The 22718-nt window shown below is 37.2% G+C and overlaps 4 protein-coding genes and 1 pseudogene across 5 annotated transcripts; 4 read left to right on the forward strand and 1 right to left on the reverse strand.

The window, feature by feature from the left end:
- Window positions 1-603: 603 nt before the first annotated feature.
- LOC108851071 (putative FBD-associated F-box protein At1g05080) lies at window positions 604-4391 on the forward strand (annotated as a pseudogene).
- A 5197-nt stretch (window positions 4392-9588) lies between these two features.
- LOC108855349 (serine/threonine-protein kinase D6PKL1) lies at window positions 9589-13018 on the forward strand. Of its 2 annotated transcripts, none has more exons than XM_018629151.2 (3): window positions 9589-9821; window positions 10077-11220; window positions 11900-13018. In XM_018629151.2, the coding sequence occupies exons 2-3, from the start codon at window positions 10097-10099 to the stop codon at window positions 12810-12812; spliced, it is 2037 nt and encodes a 678-aa protein (XP_018484653.1). In that variant the 5' UTR covers window positions 9589-9821; window positions 10077-10096; the 3' UTR covers window positions 12813-13018. The 2 variants fall into 2 exon arrangements, with proteins under 2 accessions (XP_018484653.1, XP_018484652.1); XM_018629150.2 differs by having other exon boundaries at window positions 9589-9817.
- Window positions 13019-15103: 2085 nt separating this feature from the next.
- On the reverse strand, window positions 15104-16016 carry LOC130511664 (protein STICHEL-like 1). Its single transcript, XM_057009011.1, has 2 exons — window positions 15882-16016; window positions 15104-15757 (listed from the first exon to the last, which is right to left on the reverse strand). The coding sequence occupies exon 2, from the start codon at window positions 15713-15715 to the stop codon at window positions 15104-15106; it is 612 nt and encodes a 203-aa protein (XP_056864991.1). The 5' UTR covers window positions 15716-15757; window positions 15882-16016.
- Window positions 16017-17111: 1095 nt separating this feature from the next.
- LOC108849621 (ethylene-responsive transcription factor 13) lies at window positions 17112-18163 on the forward strand. Its single transcript, XM_018623202.2, has one exon. It carries the CDS (start codon window positions 17310-17312, stop codon window positions 17988-17990), a length of 681 nt encoding a protein of 226 aa, XP_018478704.1. The 5' UTR covers window positions 17112-17309; the 3' UTR covers window positions 17991-18163.
- A 135-nt stretch (window positions 18164-18298) lies between these two features.
- On the forward strand, window positions 18299-22510 carry LOC108853589 (uncharacterized). Its single transcript, XM_018626993.2, has 3 exons — window positions 18299-18720; window positions 18809-18922; window positions 19002-22510. The coding sequence occupies exons 2-3, from the start codon at window positions 18836-18838 to the stop codon at window positions 19821-19823; spliced, it is 909 nt and encodes a 302-aa protein (XP_018482495.1). The 5' UTR covers window positions 18299-18720; window positions 18809-18835; the 3' UTR covers window positions 19824-22510.
- Window positions 22511-22718: the final 208 nt, after the last annotated feature.

A 22718-nucleotide genomic window follows, 5' to 3' on the forward strand; every position in this document is an offset into this window, starting at 1 on the left:
CTTTTGTCAAAAGAGAGAGACAGTTCAGAGGGGAGACGTATAAGAGACAGCACAAGTTTTGTCGTTTTGTAGACAGAACTCAAGCATGCAGAAAGTAAGTATTTTAGATTCTATTTATTTTGCTTTGTGTTTGGAAATATTTCCAAAACAGGAAGCCCATCGTAGTTTTGAGAAAACCAACGGTGGTGGTCCGGCAATGGTTTTTCGGAAAACGGTGGATTCTCTATCGGTTATCTCCGGCGTTAGACTCTGGGACCGTGCCGTTTCTTCTCGGATGGTGGTCGCGGGCTTTCGTTCCTTGTAGTTGTGTTTCGAGCTGTGGGCAAGGCTGTTACTTGTGGTGGTTTCGTGGCCGAATTTGGACGAGATCTCGGTGTAACCGATGGATGCTCTATGAAATTCGGGCCTCTCTGTGTTAGACTCCGATTCCTATATCTTCAATATTTGTCGTTGGAGGTGGAACTTGGTGGTCGTTGATGTTTGTCCCGGTGTGTCCGGTGGATGATTCGATTAATTACAGCGTCGAACTCTATGGTGGAGGAAGTGGGCGACTCATGATTCCGGTGAGGTCTCGGTTATCGATCTCGGCGGCGACCGAAAGCTATGCGAGACGACGAAGTTTCCTGCGCCGACACGTGTTCCTTTGGTGCTGCGGTTTCGCACACGTGGGAGAGACATGGCGAGTGTATGGACTTGGGTCTCATTTTCTTTGGGCTTAACGGTTTGGGTTTAATGTGTATTTTGATGTTCGGGCCGTTTATGGGCCTCTCTGTGTATTTCGTTTTTTCTCATATATAATATACCAGATGGCAAAAAAAAAAAAAGTTTTGAGAAAACCATTGTTCACGTTAATATAAAAGTCGAGTGATGTCGCACATTTTCTGATTGACAGACAGAGAACAGCGCGATCAAGGAATTTAACGCCACTTTTTTGTAACCGAGAGAATTTAACGCCGACATTCAGATTGTCTCTGAAATACATAGAAATCTATGTTTTTCTTTTCTTAAATTACATCCATACGTGTGCCTGAACCAATTGGGCTACGACATTCGTGGTAGAAATCTATGCCTTTTGCCACTAAAAACATTTTTATAAATAGCCAAAATGATGGAAATCATAGAATAAAGACTAGAATTCTTCCAGAAAAAATAACACTCAAGACCAAAGTTCCAAACTACTATCTTTTGACCAAAAAAAGTAATCTCTAAAACTACTAACGCAAAAGACAATTTATTTCATATATACATAACTGGAAAATTATGGCGAATTTCTATACTAAATTTTCAAAATATGTGAAAGTTGGAATTATTTGAACCCTAATTTAAATGACCAAACATAATTAGAACAGCAAAATTCTCAAGAACTTAAAAAGAAAAATTTTGACGTGAATTTGTGAATTTTAGCATAGATAATACTCTGATATATTAGCGAGCGGAGCGAATATGCATATTTATTCAGTTAAAAAGATGCAGATTTTTTATTTAAGATGCAGATTTTTTTATTTAATGTGCATATTTAAATAGCAGTTTTTTTTTATACTTTTAAGTCATAATAAGTTACGGCCAGAAGTCTCTCGTTATCACATATTAACGGTTTATCAATTATTAATCTAGTTGCGCCATGCATCCACCGCTTCTTCTATCTTTGAGCTTTCACCACCACTTTTTAAATTCCTCGAAGGTTTCAAATTCTCAAATATTTATATATTTTTTTTGCCATATGATATATTATAAAAAGGAAATATTACAAAGCCCAGAAAGACCCAAACATTAAAAATCGATTACAAAAGCCCGCGCTACAGCCAAACCGCCAGGCCCAATAGAAAATACGAAGCCCTAAACGACACCGCCTACCCACTTCCACGTGTTGAAACCTCAACCATCAAAGAACGCGTGTCAGCGGTGCATGCTTCGTCTTCTCTCCTGGCCAGAGGTCGCCGTCGGGATCGAAATCCGAGACCTCCCCAAAATCGCAAGTCACCACTTCCGTCTCGATAGAAGTCGACGCTATTAATCAGAACAGAACCCATCTCCGGAACTCCCGGGACACACCAGGACCACCGAGAATCCACCTCCAACAACAATATCAGAGGTAAAGGATTCGGGGTTTTCATAAAAAGGCCCGACCTTCAGGGATAACACTCCTGAATTCGGCCAATCACCACCGCAAAGAAACACAGTTTCCACAGCCCGAACACGTCTTCGAGAATCGAAAGCTGGCGACCACTACCATAGAGGAAACGGTACGGCCTCAGAAGCATGCGCCGGCGATAATCGATGGATATCCCACCGTTTCCCGGAAAATCATACCCGGACCACTACCGGAGAAAATGATGCATGGCCGGAAGCAAAGAAAAAAAAACAGAGTGATCGCATCAAACCGATACTAGAACCGATAAAAAAACGAAGCAAGAAAAGGACGGAAGTTTTTGGCCGGACCAGTGGTGGCTAAAAAAGCCAAACCGCCGGTCGGAGATACTGCTCGCAAGTTTTTTCTTCTAGAGAGAAGATGGAGAAGGTTCAAGAGAGAAGTAATGACTCTCAAATATTTATATATAATACCTTGTGCTGGTTTCATACATGTATATAAAATAGCCAGCTATTATAACTTATGAGTTGTCATAGACCTGAATCTGATGACCAATATATACACATTATTATGTTCGGATTAGAAAAAATAAACTCTGTGGACTCAGTTGGGCCCTAAATTTAAAAGCGAACATGAATCTCTGTATAAATTCTAGTGGAATCAGTAGAGTCGGAGTATTTATTTCATTTGGATCAGAATATTTGGATTAAAATTGTTTGGTTTAAGATGGTTTTTTTTATCCACTTTTACATAAATCTTATCTTGTGGGACTCTTACGGAGTCGTAGGAGGTTGTGTATTGGACCAGCCTTTATGTTTGACATCCAGGTTCATATTCAAGACCCCGACACTGTCCATAAAACAGTTTCTCTGTGATCTCGTAACAGCCTAAAACGCCACAATTTTCATGGTTACTTGTTCAAGAAGCATCTAGATTACATTTAGGGTTATCACCAATTAGACTTCGGCAATCAAAACATCTTCCCTTTACTCTGGCAAGAAACAAGAAGATGAACACACAGGTTAAGTATCTTACTCCACTAGTACATATTCTTTTTATTAATCTTAATTGTTAATGAATCTATATATCTTTTTTCACTAATCTGAATATTGTTGATAAATAGCTGATGTCGGGAACTGGGTTGCAAAAGCTGTTGGTCGCGGCGTGCGTAGGCTAAGATTGAAGCTTGGCTGGTCCTCAGATCCGACTAAATTGCCTAAGAGCCTTTACACCAGCCAAACCATCAAGACTCTCTCTTACAAGGTTCTCGTGGATCTCCCTTCTTCTTCATGGCTCCCATCGCTCACAATTCTAGAATTTTTCTGTGTAACTTATAAAGACGACACTTCTCTCGTTAGGCTTTTGTTAGGCTTTTATCGAGCTGCCCGTTCTTGAGAATTTGACCGTGAAGAGAAAGAAAGGAGACAATGCGGTAAAGTTTAGCATAAAAGTGCCAACGTTACAGCTGTTATCGTATGATAAGACGATACCTCATTGGCAGACGAGAATGATGTGGTACATACCGGTAGGTGTTTGGTTATGAATACTCCAACACTAAAAAGCTTTGACATTACTGACTATTCAGGAGAATTTTGGTCTATAGAGAATATGCCTTGTCTCAAGGCTGCACGTATCGATATTGATTACTATTTCCCTAATATTATCTTCTTAACATCTCTTTCCTCAATCTTGTCTCTTGAGCTTCGTTTGAACATCGATCAAGATGTAACTCTCTCCCTCTCTTTCACTCTCTTTTTCGTTCCTTGGTTATCAACATATGTTGCATCTATATATATTAATTATGCTGTTTTGTTCACTATCGCAGTCGTGTGTTTTAACACCATCAAATTCTCTCGGCTTACAAATTGTAAGATACTTCCGTATGACTCAGACTGGATGGATTCACTTGTTCCTTTTCTTCAAAATACTCTGAAACTAAAGTCTCTCATAGTTGATTATGTACGTATATCCTCTTCAACTGACCTTTCTTAACCAAAAGGCTAAACCCAATTTTGTTTTTTATATGGCAAATTTAGAATTTTCTTAATTTGATAAACATATAGTCTGAATACAAAGTTCGGACTTAGCTATTGATGTATATATATATGTATAGTTGCAAGTGTATTGTTGTTGCTTCTCAGAGATCAACCCATCAACCCCTTATGCCTCTGCTTCATGGAGCACAATGAGCCATCATTACTATCCCGAATATTTGCATTCGAGTCTGGAGAAGTTTGGGTTGATAGACTACACAGGAAGAGAAGAAGATAATGAACTGGTAGAATACATCGTAGATTCCTAATCACTGCCAGGTGTTTAAAGACCGTGACAATCTCTCTGAGACACGGCTTACCAACTCAAGACAAAGAGACGATGATGGATGAACTGGAAGCTAGCTATGTCTAAATTATCAATAACATCTAAGCTTTGTTCAAACCGTAGACTTTATGTAACTGTACTATACATGTCATCTGGAAGCTAGCTTTGTCCTCAGTTAGATCCATGATCAGTCTTAACTTATTGTCAACATTGTTAGATTTTGATATTGATTTTTTTGCCATTATATTGGAATTACAGCTTCTATATTGTATCAAGACGTACTAACATTAGTATAAATATGATGATGAAAGAGAAATCAAACTTTGATAAGCGATATCTCTGTTCTGTCCACCAATGCTTCACGGTACTTCACAACGAACATCGTCATAAAGCTAAAAATAAAAAAAGCAAACAATTTGAGAGAAAAACATCATATCACATCACAAACAGTTCATCAAAGAGAGAAGGGATATGATTCTCAACTCAGAAACCTCAGTGAAGAACTATATTCATGATAATTCATGGTAATATCATGGTATTTTCGAAATACTCTGAAAACATAAGTCATTTTCTCTTAGGTTTTTTTTGGCCAGCTCGCGAAGATGTCAACAATTAGCAGAGGGATAGTTGAAGAGAATGTTTGTGGATTACCCGAAGACTTGCTTATATGGATTTTGATGCTTATCCCAACAAAAGATGCAGTAGCCACTATGATTTTGTTTAAAACCTGGGGTTTTGTTTGGACGATGTTACCAACACTTCTACAAAGAAAAAAAACGATGATGATGATGATGATGATGCTGGTGACTACGAAAACAAGAAAAGCGTTTGGTGGTTTCTTAACAAGTCACTGGAACTCCACAACGCACCCGTGTTAGAAACCTTGCTTATCAAACTCGGTCCACAATGTCCTACTGATGTTGTTTGATAAGCAATATCTCCGCTCTGTCCACCAATGCTTCATGGTACTTCACAACGAACATCGTCATAAAGCTAAAAATAAAAGAAGCAAATAGTTTGAGAAAAAAACATCATATCATATCACAAACAGTTCATCAAAGAGAGAAGGGATATGATACTCAACTCAGAAACCACAGTGAAGAACTATATTCATGATAATTTTGATATGAGCAAACTCTTTTGCTCTATCCTTCTGAGCTTTGAACTGATCAGCTCTATAATTATTGCGAGCAGGAGCATGAACTACGACTGGTTGGAGAATTTGAGCGAAGATGATTTTGAAATGGTGCATTTAGTACATGTACAGTTTGTGTACACCATAAGCATTCAGTAGCTTGTGAATTATGAGATGAGCTAGAGTTAATCAAATCGCGATATGTCTAAGGATCATCAAAGTAACATAGAAATGTTGAGCTACCAACAAAAGCAACGAAACGATATGTTTATCGTCACCATCTACTAACACATACGTCAAAGTAACAATCTGACAAGCAATAATTAAAGAAACGTTTAACTTATCGATCGCAAGGTAATATCATGATATCTACATCACTAATTCCATTACTCAAAGGAACGATTCTGAAAAGCTTATCGATCGATCGCAAGGCATTCCTCAAAAGCAAAAGGAAGAAGAAGAACAAAGAAAAAGGAAGAAGTAGATTACCCCTCTGGAAACTGGTCAGAACTGTCATTCAAATGAGAATACTCGATCAGGTTTCTCCTGATACAGTCTTTGCTGCGGCGCATCCAGAAGTTGTTGATCTTTTCTCCAAGGTAACCATTGCCTACTTCTTCTCCATAGGGACCTCCGGAATCGCAATCTGCTTCATGGTGTGAACAACATGAGAGAGAAGAGCTAGAGAAGCTGATGAATAATTTTAAAAAGAAAATTGAAGAGGGAACAATAGTTAACAGACTGGTGAGAGGACTGATCGATCAAAATATCTGTAACCATCTCGCCACATCAGCACAAACTAACGAACTTGGGCTCTACGCACTGAGTTTATCCTCTGGTTTGATCCACTCGAGCATTTGGCAAGCCGATTTGTCTCCACTCAGCTGATTTTGGTTGAACCAAAAAACATGCATCTTCATCCTCGTCTTTTTCGGGACCGAAACCTTTGTCTTTTACACAACCTCTCGTACATTTCAGACTCGGAGATGCTGGGAAGAGTATAAAGAGAGAGAGTGTGCAAGAGAGTCGACGTCAGTAATGGACTTTTAGTCCATTTATTATCCATGATAATATGGGATCTAATGGACTTTTGGCCCATTATTAATATAGAACTTCTCTCCTCACGAAAAGATTAATCGTTTTCTACCATAAGCCCAAATCTATTTCCAATCTCTTTTTGTTTTATTGTTTTGCCGGAAATACTTGGATTTAACAAAAAAATCTGGGCCATTTTGAAACATGGCGTCTTCTAAGTTAACAATAAAAAATCTCCGTAAATTCTTTTTTTTTTCAGATATGCTTACATTTTTATTATATTGTATTATTGTGACGGATTAGTATAACATAAATCATTCATACCGAACTCTAGAATTAGACTCTTAAGTCTTTATCAAATGGTGGAAACTAATTTATTTGATTTTAGTTTTTTTTTTAATAGATCTAATTAGCTGAACAAAAAAAAAAGAATAGATCTAATTATTTAAGATCAATTGACTTTTTAATTTTAATGGCTAGTTTAGTGAAAAAAATGTATGCACTTACAAATATGGATTATAAATCGGTAGAAATTGCAATTATTAGCTTATTCCAGTTATATAAACCAAGACCCATCGGGTTATTCAGGCTTATTCAACAAAATGTTTATGAGAAATAATGATGTATGTGGAAAGAATAAAGCAAAATTTCATGAGGATGAAATCAGTAAAGAGTCCACAATTTGCTTTTTCTCCTTTGTATTGTTTCGATAAGTCTATTCTTCTGAGTTTTGTGTAGAAGTTTCAAACCCTTCTTTATTTTGTTAAGTGCTTTTCAAGAAAACAGAAGGCTCAGATTCAAGCCTCCACCTCTAAAGATACCGAAGTTAGTAACACACATTCACACCCACTGATTCCACATAACTAACTACAAAAAAAAACATCATTACCAAAGACTAGTAAATCGTTGAAAACAAAAGGTTTCTAAGATCGATCACTAAATTTCATACAAGTGTGAGTTCATTTTTTTTGTTTACTTGAAAGCACATGCATTTTATAGAACCTTCGACTACATATTCACATGTATCAGCTCAAGAAACCTATAAAGATGTGTATAACTTTGATGAATCTAAAGAAACTACATACTATTTTTATGGGAAAGAAAAGACAATTTTATGTACAACGAATTTTGTTTGTTTCTCAAACATAATATGACTAAGTACTCAAAACGTATTAGTCCCATCTAATACACATCAACCATTGATAACTATTTTTTTACTTTAATATATAAACTGTGAACTGCTGTCGATTTGTGTGAAATGAATAAGACACATATCGAAATGGGGGTAATATGATGTTATACAAAGAAAATAGTTGATTGTGAAACTCAACAAACATATAGTATATACTGCTGTTCATTGGTGTTAGAACGAGAAATATCATGACTCGTTTTTTTCTTTCTTTCTTTTAAGTCCTATTTATCTATAGGGGTATATCTAAATTTGTTTCTATTACATATTCGAAGGACATTTAAATTTGTCTTAAGCGATTACAAACAAAAAGAAAGAGTAAATAAAAAGGACGAGACACTGGCACACTGCATGTGTTTTGGACCGTTTGGTAAGAGAGATAAAGATAAAACTGAACCAGACATAGATCTCCTCAATCCACGCGCAATCCAGCTGATTCGTATTATCGACAAAACCTTGTCTTAGCCAGCCTTTCAGCGTCTAACTTTGAAGGTTAGTTCCAGTCTTTTTTTTTTTTTTGACGTCTCTAAACCGACAACTATCTCTGTTTGGTTATAATTTTTGTTCTTTTTAAATTTCTCTAAGCTTTCCAGATTATATGATTAATATATATTTTAATACGTTCTCTATTAGCAATGTGAATTGTTTTTGCAATTTGTTGTATACTGTACTTATCGCCGCAGCTTTTATTTACTTTGCAGACAAATAAAGCATCATTCACTAAGCCCACCATGATTGGAGCGTCGAGGTCCAACATTGGTTTTCTAAATCAATGTTGATTCACATTGCTGAAATTAAGAACAATACTATTATACTAATCTTATCGTTTAACTCACTAAACAATGTCCACTAATCATTGCTTTAAATAAAATGTCTATTGAAATTCAATAACTGTTCCATTATAAACACACTATCAATATGGCCACCACCTGCACTAAGAGAGTAGATTCAGCATAATCCAGTGGAGCTGAAGAGATATGATTAATGAAATCTTTTTATGATTTTTTTTTGACATTTTAAATATTATATATCTGATGCGAAATTTCCAACTTTAATTTCTCACTAATTCTAAAAGTTATAGCTTCTATGTTTTTTTTCAGAAAATAAAAAGGTCTTTGTAGCCACCATGTTTACTCATTATAACTATCTCATTACTGAAGTTGATAACTATAGTTGTTGATCACATTCTACTGCACTTACTCCACTTATTATTATTATTTTGAATTGTTCTTCAAGTGGTCACCATACAAAAATTCTATGACAAACAAATGTTCAAATATTTAGTCAAAAAAAATGCTCAAATAAAGACAAAGGTTGTACGTAGGGTAGAAAAGAAATAAAAAGAAAAGGGAAAAGTGATAGGAAATTGGAAGAAAAATACTAAGAAAAAAGCTAATCAACATATGGAATGGTGGGTCAATAAAGTGTTTTCACAAATCCACAAGGTTTTGATTCTTTGCTTCTTTCTTTCACTATTCAGTTTTTTTCTTTATTCTTTTATTTACGCAACAAAAGGAATAGTTTCAGGAAGAACCCTCTAACAATGCATTAAAAAAGTGGTTTATTCAAAGATTAGTGACTAAACCAAGTTATAATAGTTGGAAAAAAAAAAGCAAACCGGAATCTCTCACAACAAAAAAAAGTAGAACTTCTGATCACCAGAGAACCGAAGAAACGTCTCTCAAACCAAACCAAATTGTAGGTTGAAGAAGGAACACATGCCGGTCCCACTTTAATAATGACTGGACCCCGCTCTCACTCTCCTTTTTCTTTTTTTTTCTTAAAAAAAAGAAAGAATAAATATTTCTCCGTTACCGTCGTCAGTACTCAGTAGCAGCAAGCTATAGCTTAGATACTAGATAGATACCGCCCACACATAATAAAGCAACAGCCTTTAACAGCTCCCGACTCTCAATTCTCGAGCTTTAGGTTCTCTCACCCTCTCTCATTCAAATCGATTTTTTCCCGGTGATAAATCTCTCCCGGCGTCTGATCTGCCGCATTGTACGCGATCTCAGGATTCTTCGGCGATCTTCGTCTCTTGTTTCCGGTAGGTAACGATTCTAAATTCTCTTTTACTTTTTTTATTTTTTAATTGTAGATTCTCGTCAAAGGTCTCTGGAACTTACAAATCGAAACACGGACACAGATCTTTTGTCTTGTAAACAAAACTAAGTCCCGAGGGTTATTACCAGATCACGTGTTATTTTGTGTGTGCTAGTCCTAAGACATTCCTTGGGGATTATGTAGAAATTTTGTTTGTATCTCAAAGATTTGATTTATTTACCATTTTTGGTCTTTTTTTAAAGGTACAAAAGAGATCGCATGAATGATGGATATGGAGAGAGTTGGTGAGCTTAAGAGGCTTCCTAGCAAAGGTCCTGTCTCAAGAAGACAATACTTAGACTCAGAAAGCAGAGATAACGCTATGCATTTGAGGGAACGAGCTGCTCAATACAACAACAACACAATCGGAAGACCGTTCAACCCAACTACGACCTTAGGAAGAGAACTTGGCTTAGTACTCAATGTGCATAGAGAAGAAGATACGTTGATGGATCAGTTCGGTGGTAACCTTAACGAGTTTCAAGAGTTTGAGCCTGTGGTAACATCAAACTCAAACTATCCTTTGCTGGAGATTGAAGAGATCTTGGATGATGATATGTCTGAGGAAGCTGGTTCAAGCTCCTTCCGTGGAGTCACCCATCCTCCTGAGCCTGACGACATGGATCTCATAACAACCGTTTCCGTCCCCACCATCAGCGACAAAAACAACAGCAAATCCGAGGAACCCGCCGCATCTCTGTCGTCGCAGAACACAGATATCTCAGACAAGGAATGTGTTTGGGATGCTTCTCTGCCTCCCAGCCCACACAACAACAGCAGCGTCAGGGCCATGAGCATCGCCAACAGCTCATCCTCCTCAACGCAGAGGAGCGACGTAGTGTTCACTATAGACAAAAGCTACGCATTCGAAAGCGCCAAGACCAGCGCCAGCGACAGCAGCGGGCTAAGCGAAGAGAGCAGCTGGAGCAGCAGCTTCAACGGAAGTCTCAACAAACCACACAAAGGGAACAACGATCCTAGGTGGAACGCTATAACGGCTATCCGAGCTAGAGACGGAGTTCTAGGGATGGGCCACTTCAAGCTGCTGAGACGGTTAGGCTGCGGTGATATAGGGAGCGTTTATCTAGCCGAGTTGACCGGGACTCGGTGTGTTTTCGCCGTGAAGGTGATGGACAAGGCTTCTCTTGAGGATAGGAAGAAGCTGAACCGAGCTCAGACCGAGAGGGAGATTCTGCAGCTGTTGGATCATCCGTTTCTGCCGACGTTGTATACTCATTTCGAGACGGATAGGTTCTGGTGTTTGGTTATGGAGTACTGTCCTGGTGGTGATCTGCATACTCTGAGGCAGCGCCAGCCCGGGAAGCATTTCTCTGAGTATGCTGCTCGGTATGTTTTTATGCTCTTTGGTTTCGAGTTTGTTTCGGTTCTATTCGGATTTTCGGGGATAGAGATTTAAGCGCCATTTTAGTATATTTATAAATTTTGGTTCGTATTCGATTTGGTTTAGGTTCCTATTTAAAGTAGGTAAAATTTTCTAAAATCAAAATATGCTTTTAAATTCTTAAAATCCAAAAATAAAAATAATATAAAACATGTAATAAGATCAAATACCTAAAATTAACATGAAAATTAGTTCACTTCTGATATTTGGGTGGAAAATATGTATCTAGTTTGGATATTTCCGGTATTTGTATTGTTTTGGCTATTTTCATATAGTTACTTGGGGCTACATTTGAATAATTTTAGATATTTTCATGTATTTGAATATTTTACAGATTTGTTCAAAAAAAAAGAATATTTTGTAAATATTAAATCTAAAATAATTAACATATTTAAGTACATACTTCTTATTCGGACATCTTTGGATACCAGAAATATTTTGGTTGGGTTCAGGTTCTTCGGAAATTAAATTTTTGGATCCGTTTAAATATTTTATTTCGGTTAAGGTTTAATACTATTTTTTTTGATAGGGTACTGTTCTGTTCTTCGGATTCAAATATTTAGCCAAATCCTAGTAAAGTCTGTGATCTCACATTCTTACGTTTCACATTTTTGTTTTTGGCAGATTCTATGCTGCAGAGGTGTTGCTAGCTCTCGAGTATCTCCACATGCTAGGTGTTGTCTACAGAGACTTGAAACCTGAGAACGTCCTGGTTCGAGATGATGGTCACATAATGCTCTCTGACTTCGATCTCTCCCTGAGATGCACAGTCTCTCCAACACTGATCAAAACCTTCGACTCAGATCCATCTAAACGCGGCGGGGCCTTCTGCGTCCAACCCTCTTGCATGATGGAGCCTACCACATCATCATGCTTCTCACCGCGCAGCATCTTCTCAAACAAAAGCAAAAAGAACAACAAGACGCGTAAAACAACTCAGACGGATGTCTTCAGATCACAACACTCAGGTTCCCTCCCCGAGCTGGTAGCCGAGCCTAACACGAAGTCCATGTCCTTTGTCGGAACGCACGAGTACTTAGCTCCAGAGATCATCAAAGGAGAAGGACACGGAAGCGCGGTTGACTGGTGGACTTTCGGTATCTTTGTGCATGAGCTTCTTTACGGTAAAACACCGTTTAAAGGATCAGGAAACAGAGCCACTCTGTTTAATGTGGTTGGAGAACAGTTGAAGTTCCCTGAGTCGCCGGCCACTAGCTACGCAGGGAGGGATTTGATTCAGGCTTTGCTGGTGAAAGATCCGAAGAACAGGCTGGGGACGAAGAGAGGAGCAACGGAGATAAAGCAACATCCGTTCTTCGAAGGAGTGAACTGGGCGTTGATAAGGTGTAGCACTCCTCCTGAAGTGCCGAGGCAGATGGAGACCCAACCGCCTCCGAAGTATGGACCGATTGATCCTGTTGGGTTTGGTAGTAATAATAGCAAGAGAATGATGGTACCACCACCACCACCACCAGTATCAGCATCATCAGCAGATACAAAAGCTGGTGGTAAATTTCTAGACTTTGAGTTTTTCTGAAGCTTTTGTTGTTTTGTGTTTGGTCCCTTAGTTAGCATTTGTAGTCCTTCTTATGTTGCTATATAGATATTGTAACCATGTCTCAAGGCTTCAATGGATCAAGAGTGGACATGGTCCCTTTAGTCTTTTATTCCATGTAAACCAAAAAATTCTGTAAGGACATGGAAAGCTTCCAAGTCTTGAATTATTTTCCTTTGGTACTACTATCTGCTGTGTTGGTCGGAATCACTTTTTCTTTTGACCCAAATAGATCGTTATGTCACTGCCATGCATGTTTTGGTGGTCCAAAAGCAAAAGCTATTATATGATCTAAATTCGAATCACTAATGATCTTTTTCTTGTCTGACACTTTTTATTTATTTAATAGAATCTATCAGAGATAATAATAGAAAAATTGATAAAGCATCACATAAAAACGAATATATTTTGAAAAAACACATCTAAACCCATAAAAAAAATTTAGCAAAAAAAAAAACCCATAAAAATATGATCTGACAAATGCAATTTCAACAGAAATCAATGGTGAATTTAATACATAAATTAAGTTAAGATTTTGCAAATATATTAATACTAGAATAATCTTATTTCACAGTTTTTTTAACAATCAAATTGTTTTTTTCGCATCACAATTATTATATACATAATAAAAAAATACATATAAAATATTTTTTTTTCTTTGGTTAAATTTCTTTTGAAAGAAGCCACTTCGATAAAGTTTGCTCTATAATCTTTGGAACAACCTGCCTTAACTATTAAAATTAGTGCTGGGTTTGCGGGTCGACCCGCCCCGACCCGCCCCGCCCCGCTGCGGATCGACTCATTTTTTCGATTTAAAAATTCGACCCGCTTGACCCGCTTGACCCGCATCTAAAAAATATAAGACCCGCCCCGCCCCGCATAAATTAGCGGGTAACCCGCGGGTAATATAAAAAATAATAAAAATAATTATTTTAATTAATAATTTTTTAAAAAATAATATAAATAATATATTTTAATTGAATTTTTAAAAATATTCGTATTTTTTATTATTTTTATTATAAAAAACATAATTTTTACTAAAAAAAATCATATTTTAAAAAGAATTTTTTTTTTTTTTAATTTTGCGGGTTGGCGGGTACCCGCAGTTTAAATTCGGTCGACCCGCACCCGCCCCGCGTTAAAATCACTCGACCCGCACCCGCACCCGCGAACAATTTTTTCAAATCACTCGACCCGCACCCGCCCCGCGGCGGGTCAAACGGGGCGGGGCCCGCGGATAATGAATCAAATTCCCAGCACTAATTAAAATGATGTATTATGCTATATTAGTTTAATTCCCAAAAACTGAGCTAATACTTAAACAGTCAAAGAGTTTATTCAACTATGTTCTTTAAATCAAGTTTGGTTTTGAAAGGACTCAATTCTAAACATATTTTCAAACATATTAATAGATTGTTTTGTTTTATGGTGTGTCCCTTTCCTGTTCGAGCAGCCATGTGGAGTATACTGTTGTCTTGCCTCATAACTTTATAAGACTTCAAATTGCCTATAAGACTCCAAGTTGTTGCGTTGAACGTTGGCCCCATGCTACTCTCCTTGATTTTGATTGAACACAAAATTTTAACGGGCTTTTCTATGAGGGGTATCATTTTATGGGCCTTTGGGCCATTATTGAAGCACAATTTAGATAGCAGAATCTATCATGTCATCTTCCTACCAACGTTTTTAACTGTTTTTTTATTAGGTAAAACACTAAAGAATACTCAAGTAGAAGTTATTCAAATGTTTTTCTTTTGTTTGTATAGAGATGGTACAACGAATAGAGTGAGTAAAACACAAGTCACACTTACCAAAACGTGTCTTTGACCTAGGAGAACGACCTTCCCTTTCCATGTCAGACTTAATATTAGTATTCTACAACATTCGTTCGCACGTGAAAATTGTGTTGTTCCTGATAGTTTATCTTTCTTTTCTTTAAAGGGAAATGATTAATTTTAAAAACCCGGGGAGCTTATGCTTTATTCCTTCACATAATTAATTACGAAATAAATTTCATACCTGAGAAAATCTTGAATAGACCTGTCGTTGTTTTAAAGAATCTAAGGGGGTGTTATTGGTTTAAGATTTTAAAATAGTTTTGATTATTTTAGAAAATAATGAGTTTAATAGAATTAAAAAGAATTTCTAGATTCTTAAAAATCTTGTCGAAGAATTTTATAGATTATAACAGAATTCAAAGGTAAAGATAATTATAAACTTTTGTAGAGTTTATCTCTAAAGTATTGAATAATATATATCTGTTGCATTTGTTATTATCCCTTCACAACGCAGAATTGCCTACTCTTCCCTGCCATGAACTCACTACACTCTTTGCAGTACCCACAAGGCTTCATTTCTTCAGCCACCACATCACAGTTCAAGGCGGCCGAGAAGATCCTCGCAGTAGATGTCTTCCCAGTTCCTCTAGGACCTTGGAAGAGATAAACACTAGCAGCCCTACCCTTCTTCAAAGCGTTCATTAATGACGGAACAGCTATACTCTGTCCGACGAGTTCATCAAAGAACATCGGTCTGTACTTATTACTCAAACTCTGCATATTTTCCGGTGTACTTCCTTCTTCTTGACTCTTACAACTAGTAGACCATCTTCCCCCATCTAATCTACTTTGAGACTCTAAATCAATCTCTCCGAACTTAGTTGAAAGATCATCATCAATCCCTAAAGATGACCCTCCTCTACTATCACCACCATATCTAAGCAAAGGTACAACACTCAGCTTATTATTACATCTCCCAGAAGAATGTATATGCCTATATTGACTCCCACCACATAAGATGCTACTTCTTTTCCTTTTAGGAGTATCAGAAAACGAAGGTGAGCAGCTGCTCCTACAAAACGAAGGTGAAGGACCGAGGACAATCATACCTGATGGAAGCTGTCTTCACATAATAAAAAGAGATGGTTTCTGCATTCAAGTTCCAAGTCACAAAAGCAGCAATTAGAAGAGGTGTTTAAACCCCATATTACCATACGAAAGCGCGTCGGAAGTCTATCCAGATGAGCGAGCCACATAGTATAAGAATACTTACGGATAGAGCCTTTGAACCACACATTAGAGGTCCATGGCTTCTCCTCCTCGCGTTGTCTAACAGACTCCCATGTCTTCTTTGCCGAGAAAGAACTGAGCTCTTGGTCATTTATTCTCCAGCAGTAAGAATCATCAACACTTGAAAGGCGAGGGTTAGACAGGGTAGTTAGGTGGATTTGGAGCTGTTCACTCTGAGGAGAGCGAGCTCCACAGATATTCCATCCCAAGTCATACACGCATCATGATTTGGTAAGTGAACATAGCAGAAAGAGAAGAGAGTTGGCGAGAAACGATCTATTAGCTTTTGCAAAACCTTCAGAAAAAGAGTTTTTGAGAATACTAGGGCTAGTTGCAATACTTCGAGAGACATATTTTATGAAGCAAGTTTTCATAAATCAATGATCTAATAACTACAAATTTTAAAAGATGACAAAGTCAATAACTTTCGTTATTTTTTGAATAACACAAAATTTTTATTGACATTATAAAACAATGAATCCAATAACTCAAGATTTTTGTAAACTTCTAACTACTAATTATAAATTCATAAACCAATAACATCAGACTTTAACATAGTTTTTAAAAGTCTTAATTGAATAACACTAGAGTCATTATAAAATTCAAATCTATAAAACTCTCTGCAAATTCAGAATCCAATAACACCCCCTAAGTTAGTTTCGATTACTTTTGTTGACTTTCACTATTGTGTTGCGCGTTGTAAATATTTTTAATATATTACATAAGCTTTTTGTTTATGTAATGTTGAATATTCAAAAGGCTAAGATTTGATATTGACAAGTAAAAGATGATCGACTAAAAATTACTATTTGATTTACATATAAGTAAACCACTGTTTCATTACATTCCAAGATATTCGTGAATTTATTTTTTATTTAGTTACATATGTATAACTATTCTAGAAAGAAAAGGATAAAAAAAGAAATAACACTTTTACAACATAGCCAAAACCATTTTCTTACAATTTTGAACATGTATTATCAGTTTATCTTTTTGTTATAATTCGGGATCCTAATAATCAATGAACTATAAAACAACCAAACATAAATCCACGAGCAAGATGATCGTTATAAAAATGATTATTGAAAAGAAAAAGTATCGAAAAAGACAGAGACTAAAAGTCAGAACAAAATCAATAACTAAATATTTTGTCACGTTCTATTTAAACAACGAGGGGAAAAACGAAGCTTCTGAGAGCTTAAACCTCTCTCTATATCCGAAAGGTACGACATCATATCAAAACCCAGAGAACCTTCCATGGACCTTCTCAAGCTCTCATAGATCCGTACCTTTATAAGTCTTCTCCGCAAGTGTGCTTTCCTCACTTCATTCTTCAGCAGCTTTCACTCTCTAAACCTTCTACACGATTCAGAAGCACTAATTAAGACTAAAATCATCATAATCATATCAAATGTCAGGTTTTGATTACAGCGAGTTAATGAGCTCACCTGATTCCGTTAATAACGGCGTCAACCCGCCCGTTTTCTACCGGAACCCGAGCTTCAGCAACGTCATCTTAAACGATAGCTGGAGCGACCTGCCGTTAAGCGTCGACGATTCGCAGGACATGGCCATCTACAACACTCTCCGCGACGCCTTCAGCTCTGGCTGGTCCCCCACCGTCCCTCCCATCTCATCCCCGGCGGTTGTGGAGGAAGAGAAACCGGCGACGGCGACTGCGACTGCGAAGGCGGCGCCGAGGCAGAAGGGAATGCAGTACAGGGGGGTGAGGAGGAGGCCGTGGGGGAAGTTCGCGGCGGAGATAAGGGATCCGAAGAAGAACGGAGCCAGAGTGTGGCTCGGGACCTACGAGACGCCGGAGGACGCGGCGGTGGCGTACGACCGAGCGGCGTTTCAGCTCAAGGGATCCAAGGCGAAGCTGAACTTTCCGCATCTGATCGGGACTTGCGAGTACGAGCCGGTGAGGATCAGGCCTCGCCGTCGCTCGCCGGAGCCGTCTGTTTCGGATTACTCTTCGCCGGAGCAGAAGAGTGTTGGACACGTGGAGGAGGGAGAGTCTAGTTTCGCGGTGGATCAGTTATATTCGGATGGCGGTTATTTGATGGATCGTTCTTCATATTCGTATTTTTGATAATCGTTATTGATTTTTAATTAAAATAAAAGATTATCACTAAGTAAAAAATTTAATTTGTGTGTAAGAGTTTGCTTTTTATCAATCGATGATACGATCAAGCGAGGTTTTGATCATATGTGTTATGTTATGTGATGGAGATCAATATGGACAATACTGAAAATATTTTATAAGTTTTCTCTAATAATTTGCATAACTGATCATACATCATTTTTATTCTAAAATCAAACTTTTAAGTAATATGTTTTCAAAAGAAAAAACTTCTTAGTGATACGTTTTCTTTTTTTCATTTTACCTGTTATCATTAATTTTTTCAGTTACTATTTTTTTCTCTCTTAAGTTATTTTATAATCAATACTCATTATTTAAGAAAAATGTAAATATTTAGAAATTTGACACATATTAAAATTATATTAAATCTTGATTATTAATATATTATTTTGTAATTTTTTTGCATACTTATAAGTAATGAATTTCAATAATCATGATTGATTTAATTAAATAAATTATCACTAATTATTCTTTGATCTTCTTGGCCCACGGGGATGCAGTAACGTCGTTAGATTGTTGATTCATGGTTGTCGGTTGATCAAAGATATTTTGATAATGAGCTAGCTTCAGTGGCGTCGCACTCATTTATCGTTATTTGGCATTGATCACAACAATCACGTTTTCTTCTGTAGTCATCTTAGTAACAGTCCCTTGTCGTTACTTGACTTGCCCACCACTTGTTCGTCGATATTCCCCACACGACTGTCTTGTCAAAACCACATCTTTTAACTCGCTAAAAACGTTTCTTTTTTCCTTTTTTTTTCAAGGAACCCAAGTCAGAGTTTTCTTGAATCATGGAACGTTGGTCAAGCATCTTGAAGATTCCCTTGAATGCTACTTCTAGTAACCACTACAGAGTTGCAGCCTCTCTCTGCCTTTCTGTGAGTATCTATCTACTCTGTTCCTAATCCTCTGTTTTTTTTTTAACTCATTGAAAGTTGCTTCCTTTTTGATCACCAGGAAGTTCCTTCTGCAAACGCGATATTCTTCCATGGAGACAGAGTTCGAGATACTGGGAACCATGTGATAGAGAGGCTTTATGATTTGCAGATAGTTGCTGAGATTTTAGTTTCTAAATTTGGAAACTCTGTTAACGCTTGGGTTGTTGAAGCTTCTCTCTTTAACGGACCTTTTGCTGTCTACAAGGACTTTGTTCCTTCAGTGAATCGATATGGAGAGCCAACAACATCTTATTCTCCTGTTGGCTTCCCAGCTTCTTCGTCCATTGTCTCTCTCTTATCCACTTTCCTTCAAGAGAGCAACGAAGGTAACGACCTGTGTTTGAGGAACCCTTTTGCACACTGTCCCAGAACCATTCTTCTTGGGTTTAGCAAGGGTGGAGTTGTGATGAACCAGTTTCTGACTGAGATGAGTTACTTGGATACAAACTCTGAAGAGGTTGGGATGATCATTCCAGCCTCCAATGAAAGCTTCCTCAACAGCATTTCTCAAGTCCACTACGTCGATGTAGGGCTGAACTCCCCTGGCGCCTACATAACTGATCACAGCGTCGTGCAGAGAATCTCCCAGCGCCTTGTTGCACGAGGAGGGGGAAACAATTCGGTGCGCGTTTTCATTCACGGAACTCCCAGGCAGTGGCGTGATGAGCAGCGTGGATGGATTCTCAAGGAGAAAGATGAGCTGGTTCGCTTGCTCAAATCTGAAGGTGAGAACTCGTGTGGGAGTCTACGAGTCCATGAACGGTTCTATTTTGTTGACAGGGTTGCTGACATGCAAATGCACTTTGAGATCATTGATGCTATGGATGTCTCGTCAGAATGATCATATCACTGTCTCAAGGTAATAAAGAAATAAAAGAGTCTAGAAGCTTGTTTACTTGTAACTATCAGTTTTGAGTTTCACATCTTAGTATACTTGTAAAGAGTGGCTCTCAAATTGCAAAAGCTATTTTCCTCTTCTCCTAACTACACCCTCCGTTTCAATATAGTTGATGTTTTAGAAAGATAATTTTGTTTCAAATTAGATGAAGTTTTGAGATTTTAAGGTTAACTTTAACTTTATTGGAAACTGTTCAACCAATTAGATTTCACTGTTTTTTTATTATTGGTTAATTGATTCTAAAATAATATTTTTAAAATATTTTTTTATAAAAATCTAGTTTTCTTAATCTTTGTGCACAAAGTCAAAACATCAAGTATTACGAAACAGAGGAAGTATGTTTTTTTTTAATGAGACCAATATATCTTGTCTTGGTCAAAGCTTGTTTCAATGTGAGAAAGTTGCATAAGTTCTTTACTTTTCAAAGATAGTATATAATAACAATGAACAGAGCCGTAGAGGATGAAGAAGATAGACAAAACACCACCTTCCAGACCTTTTGGACCTGTTATTACAGAGAAACACAAGTCTCATATGTCACACATACAGTGTTACAGTCTTTGGTACAACAATTGTGCACTTTTTGTTGGTAAAAGTATATATTATGCACTTTCCTTACTTTAGGTTTTTGAAAAAGATGTAGCAAATGTATAGATTGAAACTTTATATATTGAAAAATGGTTCTTGTAGTTTTCTTTCATTATCGCTGTGATAAAATTGAAAAATGGTTCTTGTAGTTTTCTTGAAAAATGGTTCTTGCTGTTTTTGTTCTCCATGTTCCATTCTTTCACATAGATCCTCCATACAGGCGTTAATGCAGTTGTCAGCGATCTGATCTATCCTTTTTCTTGTCTCTGCATCCACCGGAATGTCATCTTCACTGTTGTACACAGTATGAAACTTGTAAACATCTTCCTTTCCCACCTCAGTAAAGAAATCAAGGTGTTCTTTTTTGATTCTCTTAGACCATGGAGAAGCCACGAAGATGTAGAAAATTGGTGCCTTGATACCCATCATCTCCAGGGCTTTGAGGATATGTGTAGTAGCCTCTTCAGCTGTCATCCCTTCACTGATTTTCACATTCTCATAGTCCCAAATAACAATTACTCTGCCGGCTTGAAACAGAATAGTGGGTCTGGGGTTCATGACACCACCGTTGACGTTGACACCACCACATAGACGGAGTAAAAGATGAAGCGTGGATCCCTTCTTAATGGAGTAGTCAGCAGCAAGAGTGCAGTCATCATGGAGCTCTTTACCTTCAAAGATCAGCCTTTGGTGGTAGAGTGGGATTCCTAACTTGTGCTGAATCCTTGACTTAACGATCTTGATGCTGTCGGAGGACAAAACATCAAGTGTTATGGTCTTCCCTGTCAAACTGTTGACAAAGATTTGGAACCTCCTTGCCACCAACTCCTCCTTTTAAAAGAAAACCAAAACCAAATCAGCAAACTAAAGTTGATTTGTAAAAGCTAACATCCAAATAGATGAAAAGAAAAAGCTTAAACCTTTGGAAGAAAAACCCTAAATCCATATGAAGAAAGTTTCTTTCTTTTTCATTTTTTCATATCCAAATCGAAAACACAAGTCTGAAAGTAGAGAAAAAGCTTAAACCTTTGGAAGAAAAACCCTAAACCCATATGAAGAAAGTTTCTTTGTTTTTCATCAGTTTTGGTGAAGTTTAACTTACAAATCTAAAACATAACTGAAAAGGAGAAAAAGCTTAAACCTTTTTATAGGGTTTTACCTCCTCCATTGTTGTTCCTCAGAGTTGAGCTTTGCTGCAATTGAGAGAAGAAGGCGCTACGCCAAGTGCTCAATTTTTATTTTATTTTGCAAGTTAGAAGTTTCTAAAGGAATGTCGTTTTACTTTCTTTAAAAAAAAAAAAATAAATAAAAAAAATATTTTGTAGTATCTATCTATTGCATTTTTAACTTCTTGAATTTGGAAACAATATAAATTTAGAATGTTTTTTTGTTTGTTGTCTTTTTATTGTCATGTCAATCTACCGTAAGGTTTCTCTTCTCTTGCTACATTCTCTATTACAAGTGTTACCATTGAGTGCTCTAAACTGCAGCCTCTTATAATGCATTTTTAACTTCTTGAATTTACATCACGCGAGGACTCATGTAACTAACGTATGATGAAAACATGAATGGGTTTTATGAATTAATATAAATGGATGTTGAAACATTATAGTGTCATGAAACAATAGAAATTATAGTTTTTTCTTTCTTTTGTGTGTGTTTGTTTATCATGTCAATTGTCAATCTACCGTAGCATTTCCCTTGCCTACAAGTGTTGCCTAATTTTCTGACACAAGCGAAAGTAAAACGTGAGCCTCATCGAGAAATTTCCCTAATGGCTAAAAACGTTGTGTTTGGGCTTAAGGATCAAAGAAATGAAGAGACTATCGCGAACAAAGCAAAAGCGTTGTGTTTGCGCTCAAGGATCAAAGAAACAGAGTGCTCTGCTCTTATGATTGTTTCAAAAAAAACAAAAATTGGCAGAAATAGTTTCAAAATTGTATACACTCAATAAACTTATGAAGAAGAATGCAAGAGAGTTATCGAAGAATCTCAGTTGGCTGTTACGTCTTGGTAGATTAAGTAGCTACAGTTGTAAATTACGTCCCTTTTTTTCTTCTTTTTTTCTTATACCAATGTATGTAAATGAAAGCCTTACTTGATGGTTAGGCCAAAAGAGCAGTTAATAATCCAGTTCCAAACTATATTTAGCCAGTTAGAAAAATCATATTTATTCAAGCAAACTAAATACAGGCTGTTCTATACGGTGTCGTCCCGCTTCCAACGTGTTAGAATTTCCATCGCCTAATA

The sequence above is a fragment of the Raphanus sativus genome, chromosome 4, assembly GCF_000801105.2.
Source record: "Raphanus sativus cultivar WK10039 chromosome 4, ASM80110v3, whole genome shotgun sequence".
In the NCBI taxonomy this organism is placed as follows: Eukaryota; Viridiplantae; Streptophyta; class Magnoliopsida; order Brassicales; family Brassicaceae; genus Raphanus; species Raphanus sativus.

Excerpts from the sequence above, each read along its gene's own strand:
- LOC108855349 (XM_018629151.2), top strand. The coding sequence starts at position 10,097 with ATGATGGATATGGAGAGAGTTGGTGAGCTTAAGAGGCTTCCTAGCAAA. Across the intron at positions 11,221-11,899 it reads TTCTCTGAGTATGCTGCTCG|ATTCTATGCTGCAGAGGTGT; the intron begins GTATGTTTTTAT and ends TGTTTTTGGCAG.
- LOC130511664 (XM_057009011.1), bottom strand. The coding sequence starts at position 15,715 with ATGATTGTCCTCGGTCCTTCACCTTCGTTTTGTAGGAGCAGCTGCTCA.
- LOC108849621 (XM_018623202.2), top strand. The coding sequence starts at position 17,310 with ATGTCAGGTTTTGATTACAGCGAGTTAATGAGCTCACCTGATTCCGTT.
- LOC108853589 (XM_018626993.2), top strand. The coding sequence starts at position 18,836 with ATGGAACGTTGGTCAAGCATCTTGAAGATTCCCTTGAATGCTACTTCT. Across the intron at positions 18,923-19,001 it reads CAGCCTCTCTCTGCCTTTCT|GAAGTTCCTTCTGCAAACGC; the intron begins GTGAGTATCTAT and ends TTTGATCACCAG.